Below are 22002 nucleotides of genomic sequence, written 5' to 3'. Positions count from 1 at the left end.
CTTCAAGATGTCCTCTGTCCTCCACATGTGTGGAATGGCATAAATGTAATTTAAATACTTTTTAAAAGAAGCAATGAGTTTAAGAAATTATTGTACAATATGGGGTTATAATTAGTGACAACATATTTTATACTTTATGACTGATAAATGCAGTATCTAAGTGTTCTTACTACAAAAGAAATCAAGTGAGATAATGGACTGGGTAGTTAATAGGTCTAGCCATTTCATAATGTACTAAAACATGGTGTGCACCAGAAAATGTGACTGTTTCTAGAAAAAAAAATATTAGTAAAGGTTAAGCACTGATTGCACAGCCTCCTGCTTTTCTTTCTTTTTTCCTTTTTGATTTTCTATGGCATTTGTGATATTGCTATTTTATTTAATTCAGGGCAGTTGTTTAGAGAATGCCACAGCAGGTGGGTGTTATTGTAATTCAAGTTAAACATTGTATCTCATAGGCAACCTCCTGGACCTAATATCAATATGGTGAGTTCATGGAGGAGCCAAGTGCTCGGTTACAGGCTGGGACAGCATCTCCTGCCCTCAGAGCACCTGCCTGCAGAGCACTCCGTTAGACCGATTGCTCTTGTTCAGATGAGCTCCTCCCGCTTCTTGGTTTTTTAAAAAAAGATTTTTTCTTACTATGTATAAAGTGTTCTGCCTGCATGTACATCTATAGGCCAGAGAGGGCACCAGACCTCACTGTAAATGCTTGTGAGGCACCATGTGGTTGCTGGCTATTGAACTCAGTACCTCTGGAAGAGCAAGCTCACTTTCCTTTTTTTTTTTTTTTTTTTTTTTTAAATGATTTGGTTTTGAGTTTTTTTTTTGTTGTTGTTTGTTTGTTTGTTTTGTTTTGAAGTCAGAGTTTTTCTGTGTAGCCCTGGCTATCCTGGAACTTGCACGGTACACTAGGCTGGGCTTGAACTCAGAGAGCCGCCTGTCTCTGTCTGTCTTTGCCTCCCAAGTGCATGTGTGACTATGCCTAGCTTTAAGATTTTTTTAAAAATTTCTTCATTTGTTTTTTGTGTTTTTGAGACAGGATTTCTCTGTGTTAGCTTGGCTGTCCTGCACTCCCTTGTAGACCAAGCTGGCCTTGAACTCACAGAGATTTGCCTGCCTCTGCCTCCAGAGTGCTGGGATTAAAGGTCTGATATCCAAAATATATAAAGAACTCAAGAAATTAAACACCACCAAACCAAATAATCCAATTGAGAAATGGGGCTTAGAATTAAACAGAGAATTCTCAACAGAGGAATACTGAATGACTGAGAAACACTTAAAGAAATGCTCAACGTCTTTAGTCATCAGAGAAATACAAATCAAAACAACTCTGAGATCCCATCTTACACCCATCAGAATGGCTAAGATCAAAAATTCAAGCGACACCACATGCTGGTGAGGATGTGGAGAAAGAGGAACACTCCTTCATTGCTGGTGGGAATGCAAACTAGTACAGCCACTTTGGAAATTTATCTGGCGCTATCTCAGAAAACTGGGAATAGGGCTACCTCAAGACCAGATATTCCACTTCTTGGAATATATCCAGAAGATTCTCCAGCACATAATAAGGACATATGCTCAACCATGTTCATAGCAGCCTTATTCATAATAGCCAGAATGTGGAAACAGCCTAAGTGTCCCTCAGTAGAAGAATGGATAAAGAAACTGTGGTACATTTACACTATGGAATACTACTTAGCTATTAAAAACAAAGAATTCCCAAAATTTGTGGACAAATGGGTTGAACTAGAAATGATCATAATGAGTGAGTTAACCCAGAAGCAGAAAGACTCAAATGGTATATACTCACTTATAACTGGACACTAGCCCAAGGGGCATGTCCCACGAAATCCTTCACTTACCAGGAAAGTGGGATAGAGGTGAGGACATCCTATTGGGACTCTGGGTGATAGAAGTATGGGAGAATGGGGAAATAGAAGGATCCAGAGGGTCCTAGAAACCTACAAGAACACTATGATGGGTAGATCTCGGCCCAGGGCTCCTGCTCAAACTATGGCACCAACAAAGGACAATACGCGCAGTAAGCATCAAACCCCTACCCAGATCTACGCAATGGACAGGACATTCTCCACAGTTGAGTGGAGAGGGGGGACTGACTTTCACACGAACTCTGGTGCCTCATATTTGACCATGTCCCCTGGATGAGGAGGCCTGGTGGCACTCAGAGGAAGGATAGCAGGCTACCAAGAAGAGACTTGATACCCTATGAACATATACAGGGGGAGGAGGTCCCCCTCAGTCACAATCATAGGGGAGGGGAATAGGGTGAAAGTGGGAGGGAGGGAGGAATGGGAGGATACAAGGGATGGGATAACAATTTAGATGTAATATAAATGAATTAATAAAAATGCTAAAATTAATTAATAAATTTAAAAAAGAATGTTGTTTGTAAAAGCTTTTCCTGGCCTGGAAATATATGCACACTGCACCATCAGCAAGCGCAGGTTTAGGCAGGAAGGAGGCACAACACTAGGCAGTAATTAGGTGCAAAAACTTTGTTTATATGGTGCTTATCTTTGACTATGAGATTACAAATGTTTAATTTTGTGGGAATTGAATCCAGAGCCTCAAACGTGCTAACCATGTACCCTACTACTGAACTATGACCTTTGTTCACAAATGTTTATATTTTCTACTTTCAGAATAATATCATGGGGTGAAAAAGATGTCTCATAGGGTAAAACTGCTTGCTGTCCTGAGTCTGATGCCTGGATCCCACAGTGCAATGAGAAAACTGACTCCAAAAGTTGTCTTTGACTTCTGCATCTGCTCTTTGCCACACTCCAACACACACACACACACACACACACACACACACACACACACCTCACAATCATTTTTATATAATTAAAAGGAATGTTAAGTATATAAAAGTGATTGTTACTACAATAATTTTATCTGCTTAGTAATTTTATCTGAATTTATACAGACTTTCATGGAAGCTTGACAGATACTGTCTATAGCTGTTGAATCCATAAGCTACATTCTTAGAACTTGGAATTCATTAAACTTTCTGTTTTCAATATAATAAAAACAAAATTCTTTAAGTAAATTTTGTGTGTCAAAGCTAGGAGTGAATATAAAAATTGTAATTTGCCACTGGGTAGTGATGGCACAGGCCTTTAACCCCAGCACTGGGAGGCAGAGATAGGCAGATCTCTGAGTTCAAGGCCAGCTTGGTTTACAAAGCGGGTCAAGGCGAGCCAAGGCTACACAGAGAAACCTTGTCTTGAAAAACAAATAAACAGAAAGTAATTTGCCTTGTTTTTCAAATGTGCTTATAACTCTGATTTCCCCTCTCCAGATTATAAACCTATATAATTGGTCAGATTCTACCATCTTTCTGAAGAATGGCAACCTTAAAATATGTGAGAAAAACAAACAAACAAACAAACCCAAAAAATCCCAAACCCCTCTGAGCCCAGAGAGAGGGAAGGGAAGGCCCTGCACAGAGAGAGGAAAAGTGCAAGTCATTCCGAGGTTACTCCAGGAAAAGCCCTGCAGCTGGTGCTCCCTCGGAACAGGCGCTGTGACGTGTTTGCTGAAGCGTGACTTGGGATATCAGATCACAAGCTGAGGGAGGCTGCAATTGCCAGATGGTCTAAGTGAACCGACTAGAAGAGAAGGCGCTCCATGTGTGGGAGAGAAAATCCGTGAGAAATAATAGGTCAGGTCACCTGGTGCTATGGAAACCCACCCATTGCCTACCGCAGAGCGGAGGAAAGAAGACAGCACGGGCAGAGCAGAGGGAGCCTCTGGGAAAGCTGGCAGGCAAGGTCACTGCGGACTGTGCCACTCAGAGATTTAAAGGCTGAAAAGCAGATTACTCTGAGGCCCCTCCACTTCCCATGTGTCAGTCATAGCCAGTCAGACAGGTGAAACCTACTGTTAGCGCATGTGGACCCTGGCACTTTGAGGGAAGATTTCATGATCAGCCGTGATGCTCAGCGTCGCCCTCTGACCAGCAGCACCCGGGAGCCTGGATGAAATACAGTCTGGGGCTCCCTGGACTGCGGGGGCAATTGCATTTTACAAGGTTCCCTGCAAGTCTGATAAAGTTTGACAGACAATGTCTCTAGGTGTGGAATCCATAAACTACATTTTTTTAGAACTTTGAATTCACTAGGTTTTCTGTTTTCAAAGATAATTTTTTTATTATGGCAAAAGATTCATCCTCCTAAAAGTCTGTCTTTTCCTCCACATAAGATAGTCAGAAGGAATTTGGCACTTACATTTCTCTTTTAAACCTGGTTTATGCCAGTTGGTGGTGGCGCATGCATTTAATTCCAGCACTTGGGAGGCAGAGGCAGGCGGATCTCTGAGTTAGCGGGTAGCCTGGTCTACAAAGTTAGTGCCAGGACATCTATGGTTACACAAAGAAACCTTTATCAAACAACAACAACAACAAAAACCAACCAACAAACAACGATAATAAAACCACTAAAAACCTGGTTTGCATAAAAGCCAGCATTTTCTTAGCTGTGCCAACTTTTTAAATTCTATATAGGTTTTATAATTCTAGGCAAATTCTATTTTCATGAAAAGATGTATTTACCACAGACTTGTAAAATCTTTGCTTTCCTCTACTTCGATCTTCTAGAGGGAAATAATATTTATACTTGACCTCTATGTCCTTGAAATAATTTTAACTTGGCTTTTTGTTCTTGATGTGAAGAGAAGTGGTGTCTGCATTGAAAGTATGCTGGCAACCTGCTAAATGTCTGAGAACTCACTCTGAGAAACGACCTGCCCGAACACAAGAAGAATTCAAGTGGCATTGACCCAGCATCCTGGACAGGCTGGCTTCCCTAAACAGTGCACGGCCAGATTGCAGTCCCACGCATGACGTGACAGGCTTACAGCATCTGGCAAACACACAATTGGGCGTGGCCTCCAAGGGCGCGAGGTCTGGGAGAAAGCTTAGAGGTAAATTATATACTCATTCAAGGGTTTTTACGATTTTTATTACTGAAGAATGTTTCAAATGCCACCTAAGCATTTGGATTAGGTGAGAGGAAGGAGTAGAGGGGCTCCTTGGGCTGGGACAAAATAGAAGCTCATGAAAAGTTCGCTCTCACCTGATTGTCGAACCCGCTGCAGAGTTTGCTGCACCAGAACCTCTGACCTTGGGACGATGATGATGAAGTCCACTTTGCTAAAGTGGCCGAGGTCCAGGCTCTGGCTGCCACTGTCTGCGATCGCACACACCTGGGATAAGAGTCTTCTGGCAACTGTGAGCTGTGGTTGATAAATTTGGAAGGTTTCGTTATCTACATCTAAAATTAAAAAAAGTTATAAGAGCAATATTAATTTAGTTCTTTGGCAAGCACTATGAATCCATATGGAGACGTAAAACAGAAAGAAAAACAATGTCTCATGGCCAAGAATTCCCAACTGCTGTTCTCTCTCTGAGCGTTAGGGATTTGCCTATTCCCGCTGGAACCTGACTGCAAAGACACGTTTAAGAATTGGACACGACACTCTTACAATCAAATTATTTAAAAACTGATGTCTTATCTTAAACCCTTTCCCTAAGAGTGGAGACAGACCACACTGTCACAGCCGGACCAGGACTCAGCTGCAAAAATGGGGTATTCAATTTTTTTAGGACTCTCAGCGCTGCCCAGTGCTTGAGCCCAGGCCCAGGCAATACTGTAGCTATAATGCCACAAGATTCCTTCAAGCTTTTTTTTTAATGATAAAAAAGTAAACACTTCTTCTTTATCAACAAATCACTTCCAACATGGCCTAAAGTCCCCTCTTGGTGGCTCGATAACATAGATCCGAGACACACCCTTCACTTTTCTTCCTATTTGGCGTGGCTTTGGCAGAACTTGTGACCTGGAGGGCCTAGGACGTGTAGTCATTACCAGAGCTGACGCCAGGACTATCCAAAGAGGGCTTGTGACACAGCCAGCTGGCCCCTCAATAGGCAATGCACTGCAAAACACTGTCAGTAACTATTCCAAGCTCTCACCGAGCCATCAACCGCTGTGCATCCCCCTCCCCACAGACAACAAAAGATCCAAGTGCAGTGAGAAAATGCCCGGGCAGGCAGCTGCCACGCCTTCTAGAAAGGGTTGCTTCTTGTCAGGGACACATGTTGGCAGTTTGACTCAAATGCAACCACAAGGACCTAATTAGCCAGTGGTACTGGAAGTTGTCTTAACTCAGCTGAGGTGTGGTCAAAGCAGCCCGTACTCAGGATGCCCTAGCTATGCTGGACACAGAGTGTAAGTGGAGCTGACAGAGGTCTCCTTGCCGGCAGAAAGGACTGACGGAGTGTGATACCGTGAGCATGGACAGCAGAGCTCAGTGGTGAGGCATACCAGTAGATGTGTAAGGTTCTTGGTTTGGTCCACAGCATCAGAATGAAAAAGTTAATACTAGTGCAAATAACTATTATGTTTTTAAAATTATGCATATGAGTGTTTTTGTTTGTACACACATACACATAAGTTTAAATAAACTAGCAATGAAACAATCTGTCTTCTAGCGTATGGGTTATTGGAGCCTCAGTTCACAGGCTGTCTGGCTGGGGGGAAAACATAGGTGTGTGTATATGTGTGTGTGTGTGTGTGTGTGTGTGTGTGTGTGTGTGTGTGTGTGTACATAAAACTTAACTTAGCAAACTCTGAAGTTTGATGAAATATAAAACATTTATCCTAGCAGTATTTCTTTCTTTTTCTTTTTGGTTTTTCAAGACAGGGTTTCTCTGTGTATCCTTGGCTGCCCTGGAACTCTCTTTGTAGACCAGGCTGACTTCAAACTCACAGCAATCTGCCTGCTTCTGCCTCCTCAGTGCTGGGATTAGAGGTGTGCGCCACCACACCTAGCTAGCAGTATTTCTTTGTAAATTTTTTAATTATAATTTTTAGTGTTTGTGTATGTGTGAGTGTGTGTGTCTGTGGGCTACAGCATGAATGTGGACATCACAGGACAGCTTATATGAGTTGGTTTTCTCCTTCTACCATGTGAATCTGGGATTTGAACTCAGGTCAGCAGGTTTGTTGGTAGTTGCTTTTACCCACGGCCATCTTACTGATTTTAAGCAACATTTCTTTTAATCTAATTAAATTAAATTATTTATTTTGGTTTTTTTGAGACACTGTCTCACTATGTAGTCCTGGCTGTCCTGGAACTCTTTATGCAAACCAGGCTGGCTTTGAACTTACTGAAATCTGCCTGCCTCAGCCTTCCAAGTGCTGGGATTAAAGATGTATACCACCATACCTGGCTGACATTTATTTTTAAATTAAAAAATATTATTTTTAAAAATCATGTATAATGCGTTGGTTTCATGTATGTGTCTGGTTCCCTCAGAGGCCCACAGAATGGAGTTGTAGATGGTTGTAAACTGCTGTGTGCAAGCTGAAGTGAAACCTCTGCATCTCAAAAGCAGCCAGTGCTCTAACCACTGCGCCCTTTCCCCAGTCTCTTTAAGCAACATTTCTTAAACAGGGAGCCAACGTTATACTTAGAGGTCTGTATGTATTCTGAGAATTGAGAAATACTTATTTAATTAATTTATTACAATTACATGTATATGCATGTGTGCTGTGTGTGAGTGCATGTGTGGAGGGACTTTTGTGTGAGTTCTAGGATCTAACTCAAGTCCTTGGCTTGGGCTCTAAGCAGCCTTTACCTTCTGAGCAAGTTCTATACTTATTCACAGTTCAGAACAGTTAATATGGACCCATTTTAGATTGTCCGAATGACTGCTATATCACCAAACATTGCCCAGAAGTCAAAACACTCTGTGGCCCATAGTCACATTGGTTTTTATAAGAAGGTGGCATGCAAGGCCTGCTGCTGCCTTTACTGCCTGAGCAATCCTCTGTATGTCGATTCCTTCTGAGGCAGGAGGAGGCCAAATGCGGCCATGAGCAGTTGATGGTGTGGTGGTGTTTTTGCTGTTTGTTTTCTAGTCTGTCTTATCTTATCCCTGTAATAGTGAACTGTGGAAGGACGTTTTAATACCAAGAAACACAATCTACTGCTCTGCTTCTTCCTCTATGGCCTGCTGTCCTCACCACTGTGGCCCTGACTTCCTGCAGGGCCGTGGTGTGCAGTTAACACTGTTTCGCCTGGAAGGCCTCACACTCCCCGAGACCACAGTTTTTTCCAAGTCAGAGAGTATGGGAAGAGTGAGACACACTGTCCCACAAAGCCGGCAGTCTACATGCTTTGTGAAACTCTCTGAAGCCCTCAACAAGCACAACAATTCTCTGGGTACAACTAAGAAAAAAAAAAAATACTGAGGCTCCAGCCAGTGGTGGAGGCAAATGCCTGTAGTCCTAGAATTTTGGAGGTGGAGGCTAGAGAGTCAGGAGTTCAAGGCTAGATTCAGCTACGTAAGGAGTTTGAGGCTAGCTTGGGCTAATAAAATTCTGTCTCAATACACACACACAGCCACACACACACACACACACACACACACACACACGCACACGCATGCACACACACACACGCACATGCATGCACACACACGCACACATACACACACACACACACACACACACACACACACACACACACACACACAGGCATCCATGCAAAATAAAATCAAACAGAGGATTCCTAGAATCGTTCCTGGCAAAAAGAAGAACTTCCTGAGGCAAAAAGATACACAATTTAAGGCCAGCCTGTGCAACTGAACAAGACTGTCTCAGGGAAAAGACTTGCTGAGGAGAAGGTGATACAGAAAAGCACTGCCAATCAGAACTCAACGAAAAGCCTGCCGTAGTCTATGCCTGAGGACTCCTCAAAATCCTGAGGTGTTTTCTTTTTTAAAAAAAGCTTCTACAATATCTGTCCCAGGGGCTGATTCCTTTCTTCAGCCGCAGGCCACATTACCCAGGGTTTGTGTTGGGGTCATAGCAGCAGCCTCCTGAGGCGACACACATTCCGTAAGGTCACCATTGAAAGGGGTGACTACACTGTCTCCTCTTCTTTGTTGCATTTTTTCTAGCAGCTTGTCCAGGTCATCACCTATGTTAAAATAAAGTGGATTTAAGAAGGTAATAACGAGCAGCATGCTGGAGTGGTTCTTATCAGAATCTAAAGTTAGGCAGCTGGGCTGGGTTCTCATGAAGGTTTGTAAGTTGGCCTGGGAATTAAGTCAGAATTCCCGCATGGCCATCTGTGTTGTGGTATCTCCACAGTAAGAACTGTTCTCCCTGGTATCTGCTCTTGTGGGTACATGCCTAGCACCGGCTCTCTTTTGGTTTGTGTCATATACAAAAGCAGGCAGAGTGTATGTACTCTATTTCTATCTGACATATAAAAAAAACTTAGATCCAGGGAAAGACAGAGAAAATAGCCCAAGGTTATGCAACAAAGTCACAGCTAAGCAGAGCTTTGTTAGTATCCCCGTGCCTTTCCCTGGACCCCTTTAATCCTAGTATCCCCATGCCTTTCCCCGGACCCCATGGCTTCCTGTGCTCTTAGTCACCAGGAGTAAGGGCAGACCACTCCAAATGGAATGCCAGCCAGCTTCCTGACATCAGGCAGCCAGGGCTGGCAGGGTGGCCCAATCTCACCGCCACTCACCTGATGACGTGGTTCTGAAATGTGATGCCAGGAAACTGACCTTTCCTGTGATGAGCTCATAACTAATTTCTTTCAAAAACTCACTTGTGGTAAGCATGCTCTCTGCCAGAGCCCGGGACTGATGCTGACCTGAAGGACAGGATAACAGGCGATGAGTCACCACGGAAACTCATGCTTGCTGCAACATTAGTTATGGGAGACACAGAAACAACGGAAGTCTATAAAAACTACGGAGATTTGATTAAGGAGGTCATGGCACCTCAAAAGCTGTGGACTGTTACACGGATCTGAAACGCAGCAACATAACAACAAAACATTTGTACTGTGATGCCAGGTGACTAAGGGGAAGACACTGTATCTTACGTTTGTAACTGTAAAAATATACACATGTTTAAAGGTTAGAGAAGTTCACAGAAAATGTAGCCATGTATTTACATGGTTGTTACAAATACTTAACAACATAAACTTATGTAGAACTAGCTTTAGAATTTAAAATATTAATGATCAGAGCCAGGAAAAGCTTTCTAAAACCCTGACATAGAAACCTGACATAGAAGGGTGGGCAGGCAGTTTGGCCAGTGCACATGAGTGAGTCATGGTGGGATTTGATCTTTTTGGGAGGAAGTAGTGAGAGCCATTCAGTGAGGGGAAGAGAAATGAAAGTCTGAGTGCTGATGGCGAGGAGGGGCCACCTGGCTGAGCATACTGTGTCATTTCTCTACCTTCTGGAGCTTTCCTGGGTGTTGTAGAGTAGGGTTTTCAGTGTGGAGAGCTCCTGGCAAATGCAGCTGGCTGACACAGGTGCTGGTGGCACTAGCTTTATCGCATGACAGTGGTAACACTTACAAAACTTTTATGATTTACTGGCTTTAGTGTGTGTGTGTGTGTGTGTGTTTGTTTGTGTGTGTGTGTGTGTGTGTGTGTGTGTGTGTGTGTGTGTATGCCACAAATGCATGCAAGATCCTGAAAATCAGAATAGGGTGTTGTTGGATCCCCCGGACTGGAGTTACAGACAGTTGTGAGCTTGTGGCTGCTGGGTATTGAACCCAGGCCTTCTGCAAGAGCAGCCAGTGCTTTTAATTGCTGAGCCATCTTTCTAGCCCCAACACTTGCAAAACCTTTTAAGGACAGACATTCCATGAGATGAAGGTGTGTGTTTCAAAAGTAAGTTTTAAAAGAATAGACATTCTTCTCTAGGCTGGGTGTGGTGGCACCCCTTTAATCCCAGCATTTGGGAGGCAGAGACAGGCAGATTCCTGTGAGTTTGAAGGCAACCTGTTTTACAGAGTGAGTTCCAGGACAGCCAGGGCTACGCCGAGAAACCATGTTTCAAAAAAACTAAAACCGAATATCTCCAGAACTTCAGCCACACCAAGGGCTTTAACACCTGATCTGAGAAGCAAAGGAAAGTTAAAATTGGGAGGAGAAATCTAATGAACAGGCAATTAACCAGAGAATAATTATGCAGATGCTGGAAACGGGCAGTTGCTACTTACCAAATACAGATGACAGAATGAATGCAAGTGATAAGAAAACAAACAAAGCCCCAAACCCCACTCACCTAAAACCACCACACAGAATTCATTTCCTCGGATTTTCGATGCACAAATTGCCACAACATAATCAGGTAGCCTCTGATAGTGTTTCATTTCATTGAGAAGCCTCAGTGTCTGAAATGCCTTCTGCCAGAGAGTTTTGGGTAACGATCACATGAACCAGGTCTTGAGACACACTGGCAGCTAATCTAGCAAGCCAGGGGAGCTGTCCCGGGGACATAGGTAAGCAGGGAACACCCATCTGCAGGGCTCTCTCTCTCACAGTAAATTCTTGCATAGCTTTCAGCATGATTTGCTCAAATTCTTCCCTGAGAGGTATCTGGTCAGGACCTATATTAAAGAGAATTACAACTAGAATTTAGGCAATTAGAGAAGAGAGAAAACACCTAGCACCCTGCATCTGACAGTTCTTCTAAACCCACCACACTCCAGCTGGCAAGTGAACATTTCCATCTTGCAGTGGTCCCAAGCAACAGCCCGTACTAACCACCCACCATTGCAAAATTCTCTTTTCACTTTTCTCTGGCCTCAATTTTTTTCTCTTCTCTTCTCTTTCCTTCCTTCCTTCCCCCGTCCCTCCCTCCCTCCTTCCTTCCTTTCTTTCTGAGATAGATTTTTCTCTGTGTAGGCCTGGATGTTCTGGAACTCACTCTGTAGACCAGGCTGGCCTCATACTCAGAGATCTGCCTGCCTCTGCTTCCCAAGTGCTGCAATTAAAGATGTGTGTCACTACCGCCAGCCTCTGGCCTCAACTTTAAAAACTCAGGCTCTGTTTCAAGGAGGATATGCAAAGATACAAGACTGATTCCATTTCATGCCCCAGGAGACAATTACTTTCAAACCTTGGCACTATGGATTCTGCTAATGACTAATAAAATGAGCCCACACTGGTGTATAATCAGTTGTAGGTTTTGTTCATTTCTCATTTCATGCATAGATTCATATATTATATATATATAAAGACAGGGTTTCTCTGTGTAGCCTTGGCTGTCCTGGACTTGCTTTGGGATTACAGGTGTGTGCCACCATGCTCAGCCTTTAAAAATAATTCAATGTATTGTTTCCACCTAATTTTGACATTATCTATAGGAAAATTATTTTTCATTCCCAAGTAACATGTTACACAGCCCCCAGCTTTCTCCAGACAGAGAATGCTCTGTAACCTCCTTCTCCCTGTGTATTCTGGCTTGTTAAATCTGACATTTGGTCTTTCTCTCCAGCCATAGCTGAGTAAGCTTATACTGATGCCCTATGGCCCCTGGAATTAGAAATTAGAGGCATTTTGTTTCTTATTCTCTTTAGAAATGTAACCAGTCTTTAGGACAAAATCAGCAGGTGTCCAAGTGGCACAAATTGACTAAAATTTCTACCTTTAGTTTAAATTAAAACCTAGAGGATATATTGACTTTTTTCTGCCCTACCCCCAACCCCCCTGTGAATCCAAGGCTTGAAAGCAAGGGCTCCTGTTGGTAGGAGCACACTCCTTGCATCTGAGATTGCAGGCTGGGCTCTAGCACCCCAGGCTACAGTGCAGAGATAAGGGCTGGTCCTTTCTCTGGAGGGAGGAACCCAGATGGCAAGCTAAGTGCTCCTGGCCCTGCTCAGCTCTTCTGGAAAGTAAGCAAACAAATGGGTTAATTATCATTTTTAAAGACAAGTGGATTATGCCAAACAATATAAAAATAACATTCTAAAAATAAGTAATTTATATTGGAGAAGCCGCTTTTCTGGGGCTGGCACAGGGCCAGGGAAGAGTAAGGGAATGGAAACCTCACGGACAGAAGCTTGTGTTCTGTGCAGAACAAGAGAGCAGTAATGCTTACATTAAATTTGTCTCTGGAGCTAGGACACAGCCTGGCACTCGCTTGGCATGAGCGAGGCTCTGGGTTTGATCCCAGCCTAAAACACTGCTTTCTCACGTCCTTTCTGAGCCTAGCACTGGCAAGGTGGAAGTGAACGGTGCCATTTCTGGCTCTGCTTTTAGATTGGTTGGGAGTTATGCCACTCTGAACTTCAGTCAGCTTTAATTAGTTAGAATCATGAGGCTGGAGAGATGGCTCAGAGGTTAAGAGCACTGTCTGCTTTTCTAGAGGTCCTGAGTTCAATTCCCAGACAGCGTGGTGGCTCACACCCATCTATAATGCAATCTGGTGTCCCCTTCTGGCCTGCAGATGTACATGTAGGCAAAGCATTCATATACATTAAATAAATAAATTGTTAAAAAAACTAGAAACGTGGGTTGCAGTCACCACATTCACACCATGCTGTGAGCTCAAAGTGGCTGAATTTGCACTAAAACGGAAGGAAGGTGCTCATTTTTATAGCTCTCTCCCAATAGAGCACATGACAAGTGAAAAGCAATTGCCCTTGCTCCGTTTCCTAGTGTCTTCCAAGGAAAACCCGAAAGGCTCAGAGGCCCAGTTTAGCTGCGTAAGACCTAGGCCGGACCAGGAGCCAGCCACACATTCTCTTGGGACAAACACCATGCAAAGGCACATGGGGAAAATAAAGTGATATAACAAGTTCCCAGAATTCTTTGTTATCTTAAAACTCACTTGTAAAGCTTTGATTGAATTATTGCTAAGAAACAAAAAGCGGGGGACATACACTCAAGTTCAGACAAGAGAAGATCTCATAGAACAACACTCGCTCCCCACATCTCCCTCACTCCCACTCTCCATCCTGACTGGGTCCCAGGGAGCCTTTTCTGCACTTTTTCCAAGCTCGACAGTGGCAGTTCTCCCTTTGAGAGCTGTCTCCCAGAGCATCACGCTGATGGCGGTTCAGCGGAGCCACCACAATGGGATGGGACGTTTCCCCAGAGCCCACCTGAACCCTATGATTCTGTTATCTACTTCAAAAGGTTGGTTTTTATGTGACTATTCTAGAAAGGCTCTTACTTTCTGAAGAATCTTGCTTTTCCTTTTCCCTGTCAGTGTTCAGAGAAGCAAAGTATAAAAGCTGTCATTTATAAGTTTGAATAATTTAAAAATGTCTATAACCTATGCACATATGAAAATATTCTTGCTGCCTCTTAAACTTATAGGGACAGAATAATTTTTTTTTCAAACAAACCAGAATGACTTGGTGGGGGACAGAGAAGGCTCAACACACAAAACTGGGTGAAAGAAAGAAAGGCAGGGAGGGAGGCAAGCAGGGAGGGAGAGAGGGAGGGAGGGAGGCATGGGAGGGAGAGAGGCAGGGAGGGAGAAAGGGAGGGAGGGAGGCATGGGAGGGAGAGAGGCAGGCAGGGAGGGAGAGGGAGGGAAGAGAGAGGGAGGGAGGGGGGGACAATTGGAAGGGTGAGCTGTTATGCTGGATACCAACAGACCTAATGACTAGAAGTAAAATTATGGAGAGAACTAATCCTGAATAGAAAAAAAAATTTTATTTAATTAAATCAGAAATCTCTAAGTTAAGAGGTTTTAATAACTGGAAAGAAGATATCTTATTTTTGTCCTATGGCCTATTTAATTAACTAGTGCTCGGCCTGGTTTGCTTTACTGAAAACACTGCCCTACGCAGCGCAGCTTTGTCCTCACTGATTTGGGAGCATCTGGACTTCATGTCTTAGAAGAAAGCCACAGTACAGAGTATGTGTAATGAGCATGTAAGAGCAATGTCAACTGCTCAGTGTAGAAAACCATAATAAGTGTGTTATGAAGTGATAAGGACAGCTGTAGCCAGCTGAGCTAGTAAACATGAGTGGCGTATAGTAATAGATAAGCAGACCTGAATGTGTGATGTGATAAAGAGTAAAGAAACTCAGTGAAAAGTATATAAACCGCGGTCGAAAGCCATTCAGTATCTCACTTCCACCATGGCTGCATAAATCCCGACTGCCTGGAACGAGATCTACCGAACAGACCGAGACTCTGCCCAAATACCCAAACACGAATGACGGCTCAAGCTCCTAGGACCCTACTGCTGTAACCAGAAGTCGCAGCTCTGGACCTGTCGTCGCTGACACGACTCTCCATCAGGTCGTATAACCCTGATTAGGAATGTTAGATGCTACTCCTATTAGAATTAAGATAGTTATGAATGCTTGAGTATAAGATAGAACAGTATGGAATGCTATTATTATATGATTTTGGCCATTTGTGTTTTTGGATTGATTTGGTGTTGTCTTTGTGTAGTGGTGACTGATATCCTTGAACCCGTTTATGTTAATAAACTTAGCAACTGCAAAACCACTGATCAGTCTCAGATTGAGTTCATTCGGGATCCTGAGTGCGAAGTACTCAGTGCTCGCGACAGTATGTAACAATTAAATCTATGAATTATTTTTTAAAATAACTATTATTTACCAACAGGTAAGGTTTTCAAGTTACAGATTTATTATGAAAGTGGGTTTCATGGAAAATGTGGCTTAAAAACCCCCTGTCTGGGGTGAGGGGGGGGACCCACACCAAGGAGCCTCCTGGGAAAGGAAGTGTCCTTGCCAGTGTTGCTCATGACACTGTGTCTGGTTTGCTGAAACTTTTGCTTCTGGAATAGTATCTCAGTGTTTTTATGGGTTCTCAACACCACAGCACTTTGTGACATTAAAAAAAAAAAAAAAAAAAAAAAAAAAGAACTTGTGTGAGTACACATAAAAATTATTATATGAAAATTTGCACCTCAAACATTTTCCTAAGCAAATCAATGGTGTGAAATCCCAGAGTAAATATAATTAGGTTGCGGATTTGATGGCTCTCAGCAGTTTGCAAAATAAAGGACATTTTAATGTAAATGCTGCTGAGTCACGGCAGTGTTGTCAGGACACCTGCATATTCTTACTGTGGGTTCAGAGGAAGTGAAGGGGTTATGACCTTTGTATCCCTCTTACCCTAAAGCCTTCCTTCTCCAAAGGTACCATCCTAGCAAAACGCTCGAAGGTTCTTCTGCTCGCTAGGGAGGTTGGGGAGATCATGAGACTGGACACTAGGGGGAGCAGTTTGTCTCTTTTAAGACAAGCCTGCAGAAAAGGGAAAAGCAAAGTTATGGAGAGGAGAGGAAACCTGCTAAGGCTGGCAGAAGGAAAGCAACTTCCGTGAGTCAAGCAGGCGGACGTCTCGCAAAGGACACCGTACTTCCAAACAACAATTTAAAAGGTCCCTAGCCGGTGACTCTGGAGAGCAACTTACCTAACCGTACAAGATACTGTATTGTCAGAAGGATCATGTTCTCCGCGCTCAGGAGGTGGCTGCTCGTCAAACCTAGTTGTTCCAGATCTTTGTTTTCCAGCTGTGGGATCTTGTAGCAGTTCACCAGCAGGGGACTTACAACAATGTCGCCAACATTTCCATAGAAATAGGGTAAAGTGCCATAGCCTGTCCCAGAAGAAACAAGTTACTATAACTGGGCACTCCAGTCAGGCACACCAGCTCAGAAAGACGCAAAGACCCTCTGCCCTCTGAGACAGCACTTTATTCACCTACACGAGGTGAGCCACTCCAATTGCGTCGTGTTTCCCACAGGAGGGGATACTGCTAACACCATAGTCCGTCACAGAAGATCCATGTGACAGTGAGTAGTCCCTGATCAACTTTCTTTCCAGATGAGAAAACAAACTATGGTAACATTTCACGGCCCGAGTGTTCTGGGAGGTGGGAAAGTTAAGCTAAACTCATTGGTAAACCAATAGTCTACTAAGCAGTTGTAGGTGCTTAGAGATTTCCTACTTGTTTTAACAATATTAGTGTTTGGGTTTTTTTTTTTTTCAGTTTTTTAATGTGCATGATCATTTTGCCTGCATGTATGCCTGTGCACTACATGTGTCTGGTGTCCATGGAGTTCAGAAGATGGGGTTGGATCCCCTGAAACTGGAGTTAAGAATAGTTGTGAGCCATCACGTGGGTCCTCTGCAATGGCAGCAAGTGCTCTGTCACTTTAGGCCCTATGCTGGTGTTTTCTGTTAGTTTTTCTGAATGCCAGGGGATGTGTCAAAGTACCTTATATAGGATAGAAATATGTTGAAAGGTAGTTCACCCTGCTTTCTTTTCCTGCATGGAATCAATATGTAGACTAGGTTAGCCTTGAACGCACAGAGATCTCCGTGCCTCTACCTCCCATGTTGGGACTAAAGGTGTGGGACTCTCTAAAAGTCAAGTGCTAAAGGAACAAAGAGCTCCAATTCCTCATCTTTTTAAGGCTTAGCTGCATTATGTTGATGCTAAGGACCTTCTGAGTCACATGGCATTTAAACCCCTGGGATTCCCCAGCACCCCCAGACCCAGGGTCAGTGGATATGGTGGCCTGATAAAGAACAGGGCCTGAGGTAAAACACCCACGTCACCAGAGCCAGGCCAACCACAAGAGCAGATAATGACTCCTGTTAACACACCCTCCCTGCTGTATCCTGGAAAGAAAACAGTCTCCTTCTGGTCTAGACCTGCCTGCCCAAGAGGCCTTCAGATATAGTGTAAAAGGCACTCAAGTAGCCATAGAAAGTAATAATTGGAACTTAGGATCCAGATCCCTAAACAACCATACTTTCACTGCAGTCAGCAGCTGGGGCCAGCCAGACTCCACAGAGACACCAAGACGCTGACTCACAGAGCTGCCTCCTTGGTTCAGACCTATGCCCTAGGGGGTTCCTGGTTTTCTGAAGTAAGGTCTGTCAGTTGGCTTAGATTGTTTCTTTTCTCTTTTTCTTTTCTTTTTTCCATCTTTCTTTCTTTCTTTTTTTAGGGTTGGCTTCTTTTGGCCGGACTATCTCTTTTCCTCAACCTGTCCACTTTGAGTAGTCCTCTGTACATAGCTTAAAGTTCACTCTGAAGGTTCTAATCCCCTTCCTGACAGTGGTAAGCCCTCTCTCCCAAGACTTGTTGAAGTTCCTGGCTGTAAATCTTTGCCATGCCTTATGTTCCGACTTGTTGCAGTGCTCTCCAAATGTGTAGTAATGGCTGTTTATTGACTCCAATAAAGGGTCAAACGCCGCCGCCGCCGCCCCCCCCCCCCACTGGATAGAGATCTTCAGGGCGAGAGAACCTTATTCTCAGCTTCAAATCACATGCTTAGTGAAGGGGATGGCCAAGGAAAGCGGACACAGGCAATGCTCATGAGCGTGTGAATAAGCCCACTGACCAGCCAGGGGCTGGAGACCCAGCAGTCTAGCCGGTGGGATTCCTGCACCTCACCTATGAGGATCACTGGTCTAACTCCCGAGTTACTGAGCAGGTTTTCAGGAACAATCACAGTTTCCCCTGCAGGGACAGGCCGAGGCTGGAGAATTCCAGTTAGTGGGGTCTGTGGAACTGGGGTAGATAATAGGGGCTCTGGAAAGAAAAAAGTTGTTTGACAAGAAAGATTAGGCATGGCACTAATTGAAAATTTTCAGAAACCGATGCAATTTTAATATTTTAAGGATAGATGTTTATTGTTTTCTTTTTCATTACAGTATGTATTATAGAAAATTAGAATAAAAAACAGAGCAAGAAACTAGGTGGTGGTGGTCCACGCCTTTAATCCCAGCACTTGGGCTGAGGCAGGTGGATCTCTGTAAGTTTGAGGCCAGCCTGGTCTACAGAGAGAGTTCCAAGACAACCCGAGCTGTTACACAGAGAAACCTTGTCTTGAAAAACAAAACCCCAAACCCAAACCAACCAACAAACAACCCCCCCAAAAAAACCAAAACAGAGCAAGAAAACAAAGCAACCATAGTCACATCACTGTAGATAGTGACCACTGAGCATTCTGGTAGCTTTTTCTAAGCAATCTTTTGGATTTAGCTTTGTATCTCATATTTGCCATGTCCAAGTGACCAAAAGTGTCATTTCCCAGTACACAAAGCTAAAGACAGAAGCGCGTGGCAGAGGTACACATTGTAGTCATGTCTACCTGTAAGCCTCTGAAGTAACATATTGCCATGGTCTTTGCATTCATGAGATTTCTCTCGAATCTTTAAAACTGCTTAAGCAAATGAAAAAGTGTAAAGACCCCTTCCTAGTCTTAGGGCTGAAGCCCTTGTCATTGTCGACTCAGTAGACCAGGCAGACAAATGTCTCAACACTTAGCTGAGGACACAGTCTACAGACCAAAGCACAAGGCCAAAGTCATCAAGAAGTGTCATACAAAGAACAAATCATAGATGGTCAACACTCAGACAAAGCAAGTCCAGGTGTGCCCTGCGGTGGTAGCATCAGACCCTATGCAACACATGGTTTATCAGTTACATAGTTAAAACTATGATTGGTTGTAATATAGGGAAGGACCATGTTAGAGACAACATATTAGCTCCTATTATTACCCTTACACAATACTAATACAGTGATTGGTTCAGGGCATTTACCTGAACCAGGAGCAGGAGCAGAATTTATCTCAGCTAATTAAAAGAGAAACATTTAAATACATCTTCAGTTAAAGTCTTACCAGTTCTTGAAAGAGGACGGACTGTAGGGACTGGAACAACTAGAGCAGGCTGGGAGACAGGTGACCCAGGGTACCATCCCCGGTGTCGTTTCTTTGGTGGGCCAGAGATGAACATATTAGCTAAAAACAAAAAGGGAAAACATCTTTGTTATCAGCAGTGGGGAAGACAGAAAGAACTCCAAGGGATCATAGGCCTTTCCTTTGATCCACTCAGAGGGTATGAGTCATTCTCTATGGGCAATGAGTTAGAAAAGTCATACTAACAACCAATCACACTAATACGTGTAACCACATGCTGTTTTGCAGTTCACAGTTTTAAATGGATTATTTAATTTGATTCCACTGACCTCCCTGTTAAGTTGTGGGACAAATCTACTTGGTAAATGGAGAAAAAGTTTCTAGTGTCATGAAAATATTTTAGAACACAGTTACAGATGTGAGTTTTCAAGAGTGCAGCCAAGAGGATCCCGGGGCTCACTGACCAGTCAGTCTCTCTGGGTCTGTGGACTCTAGGTTCAGTGAGAGGCTCTGTCTCTCTCTGTAGAGAGCTACAGAAGAAGATAAGTGAGGCAGACTTTTGACACACGTACATATGCACACTCCCTACCACACACACACACACACACACACACACACACTCAAACACACACATTGTACCTTGGTCTATGGATGTGTAGCTAGGTCTTGGTGACAAAGAGTAGTTCCCGGGCGGGATGGAGTGGAACTGGATGTGCCGCTCTTCCCTCCATGGCTACTGGTCCCATTTGCTGCTTCTGAAAACCAGAAAAGCAGAAGATCAGAATAGAGGCTTAGAGGACACTGTGAAGTGGCAGACATCTGGGAAACTTCACACTTGAGGATTCAAGGAGATTTCACAGATAGGATCCAGCCCAATTGCATTAAGCCAACTACAACTATCAGAGCAATTGTCTTAATTAAACTTAAATGCTAGGCACATCAATGGCTATAATACATTTAAAAATCAGATGTACCCAGGTATAATTTCCTGGGACCCCAAGAAATCTTTTACAATTCTTTTTGAAGAACTCTTTGGAAACAGTAGGTAAAAATAAAGGAAAACTTAATCAAAAATTTTTTTCTTTTCTTTGTTTTTTTTTTTTTTTTTTTTACTTACTTAATAGAATTTTAATTTGACTTCATGAAAAATTTCAAGCATACAACAGGAAAGAGAACAGTACAATGCGTATTTATATACCCAGGCCGAGGCCCAGTGTTTATTTCACATAGCCCCTCTTATTTCATCATATTCTGTCCTGTTTTTCCTGCACAGACTCACAGGTGTGCTGGCTAGTCAGAAGTGATGTAGTTATCATAGAATTTCACTGATAAGCACTTCTACAGATATTGCCAAAATAACTTTAAAATTATATCTGCAATAAAATTATCATTGCTAGCCAGTAGTGGTGGCACATACCTTTAATCCCAGCACCCGGGAGGCAGAGGCGGGCGGATCTCAGTGAGTTCGAGGCCAGCCTTGTCTACAAAGAGAGTCCGACAGCTAAGGCTACAAAGAGAAACCCTGTCTCAAAAAACCAATATATATATATCATTGCTTAAAATCAATGGTGATGAATAATTTAATATCATCAAATCAGAAACACTGTAAAGAAATGGCTTGTTCAAACTGGCATTCAAAAAAAGAACTATATGTTTGAATTAGGTGACATACTCCTAAAGCTTTTTTTGAAAATAAGATTTGCTTTTTTATTTTTTAAAAAAAAATAATGTGTGTGTGTATGTGTACATATGTGTGTGTGTGTGTGTGTGTGTGTGTGTGTGTGTCCCTGCATGTGTGCCAAGAGAAATTGGATCCTCTGGAGCTAAATAAAGTTATAAGCAGTTGTAAGTCACTTGATATGGGTGCTGGGAATTAAACTCAGGTCCTCTGCAAAGAGTAGTACACATTCTTAGCCACTGGGCCATCTTCTCAGCTATTTTAGTTAGTTTTTTTTTTTTTTTTAAACTCTATAGTGATTTCTTTTTTCCCAAAAAAATATTTCTTGTGATTAACTTTTTTCTTTTGAAAAATCTTGAAGAATTTCCCATTTTGTGGATTTTACTGACTCAATGGCCCTAGTTTCATTGAACATCCCTATGTCCACTGTATTTCCAATAAACTAATTGTAAGAGGCCCAGTCAAATTCACATTCCATTTTTTTCCCAAAAAAATATCAAAAGAGCTGTACATGTTCACCAGGAGGCAAAGCGTGAGTTCTTCTCTTCTGGGGACATTAGGAATGATTGGTGTGATTCACAAGTTCTCGGCCTTGTTCTTTTTCCTTTTAAAAGGTTCATTTTTAGGGTCCAGGTGAGATGGTTTGTGCCTTTAATCTCAGCACTTAGGAGGCAGAAGCAAGCAGATCTCTGAGTTTGCTCATATTTAAAAATCTAACTGGGAGATAAATACTGTAAGAGTTGCTGACGGAAAACGCAATGTGATTTCTGTAAATCGCGATGGCTAGCTTTTGAAATATACCCCAAAATGGCAGGCTGT

General features: G+C 43.0%; 3 protein-coding genes across 3 annotated transcripts in view; all 3 read right to left on the bottom strand.

Moving 5' to 3' along the window:
• Window positions 1-22002, bottom strand: part of LOC127204798 (GREB1-like protein) — a 294756-nt gene that overhangs the window by 118492 nt on the left and 154262 nt on the right. The window lies entirely within an intron of this gene.
• On the bottom strand, window positions 5143-11245 carry LOC127204797 (GREB1-like protein). The gene is made up of 4 exons (XM_051164014.1): window positions 11138-11245; window positions 9577-9705; window positions 8881-9015; window positions 5143-5262 (listed from the first exon to the last, which is right to left on the bottom strand). The coding sequence occupies exons 1-4, from the start codon at window positions 11223-11225 to the stop codon at window positions 5180-5182; spliced, it is 435 nt and encodes a 144-aa protein (XP_051019971.1). The 5' UTR covers window positions 11226-11245; the 3' UTR covers window positions 5143-5179.
• On the bottom strand, window positions 11227-20190 carry LOC127204731 (GREB1-like protein). The gene is made up of 5 exons (XM_051163967.1): window positions 20145-20190; window positions 19488-19607; window positions 18257-18394; window positions 16262-16447; window positions 11227-11462 (listed from the first exon to the last, which is right to left on the bottom strand). The coding sequence occupies exons 2-5, from the start codon at window positions 19600-19602 to the stop codon at window positions 11227-11229; spliced, it is 675 nt and encodes a 224-aa protein (XP_051019924.1). The 5' UTR covers window positions 19603-19607; window positions 20145-20190.

This window comes from Acomys russatus, chromosome 20 (assembly GCF_903995435.1).
Source record: "Acomys russatus chromosome 20, mAcoRus1.1, whole genome shotgun sequence".
Classification (NCBI taxonomy): domain Eukaryota; kingdom Metazoa; phylum Chordata; class Mammalia; order Rodentia; family Muridae; genus Acomys; species Acomys russatus.
This window is presented reverse-complemented; position numbering and strand designations above follow the sequence as displayed.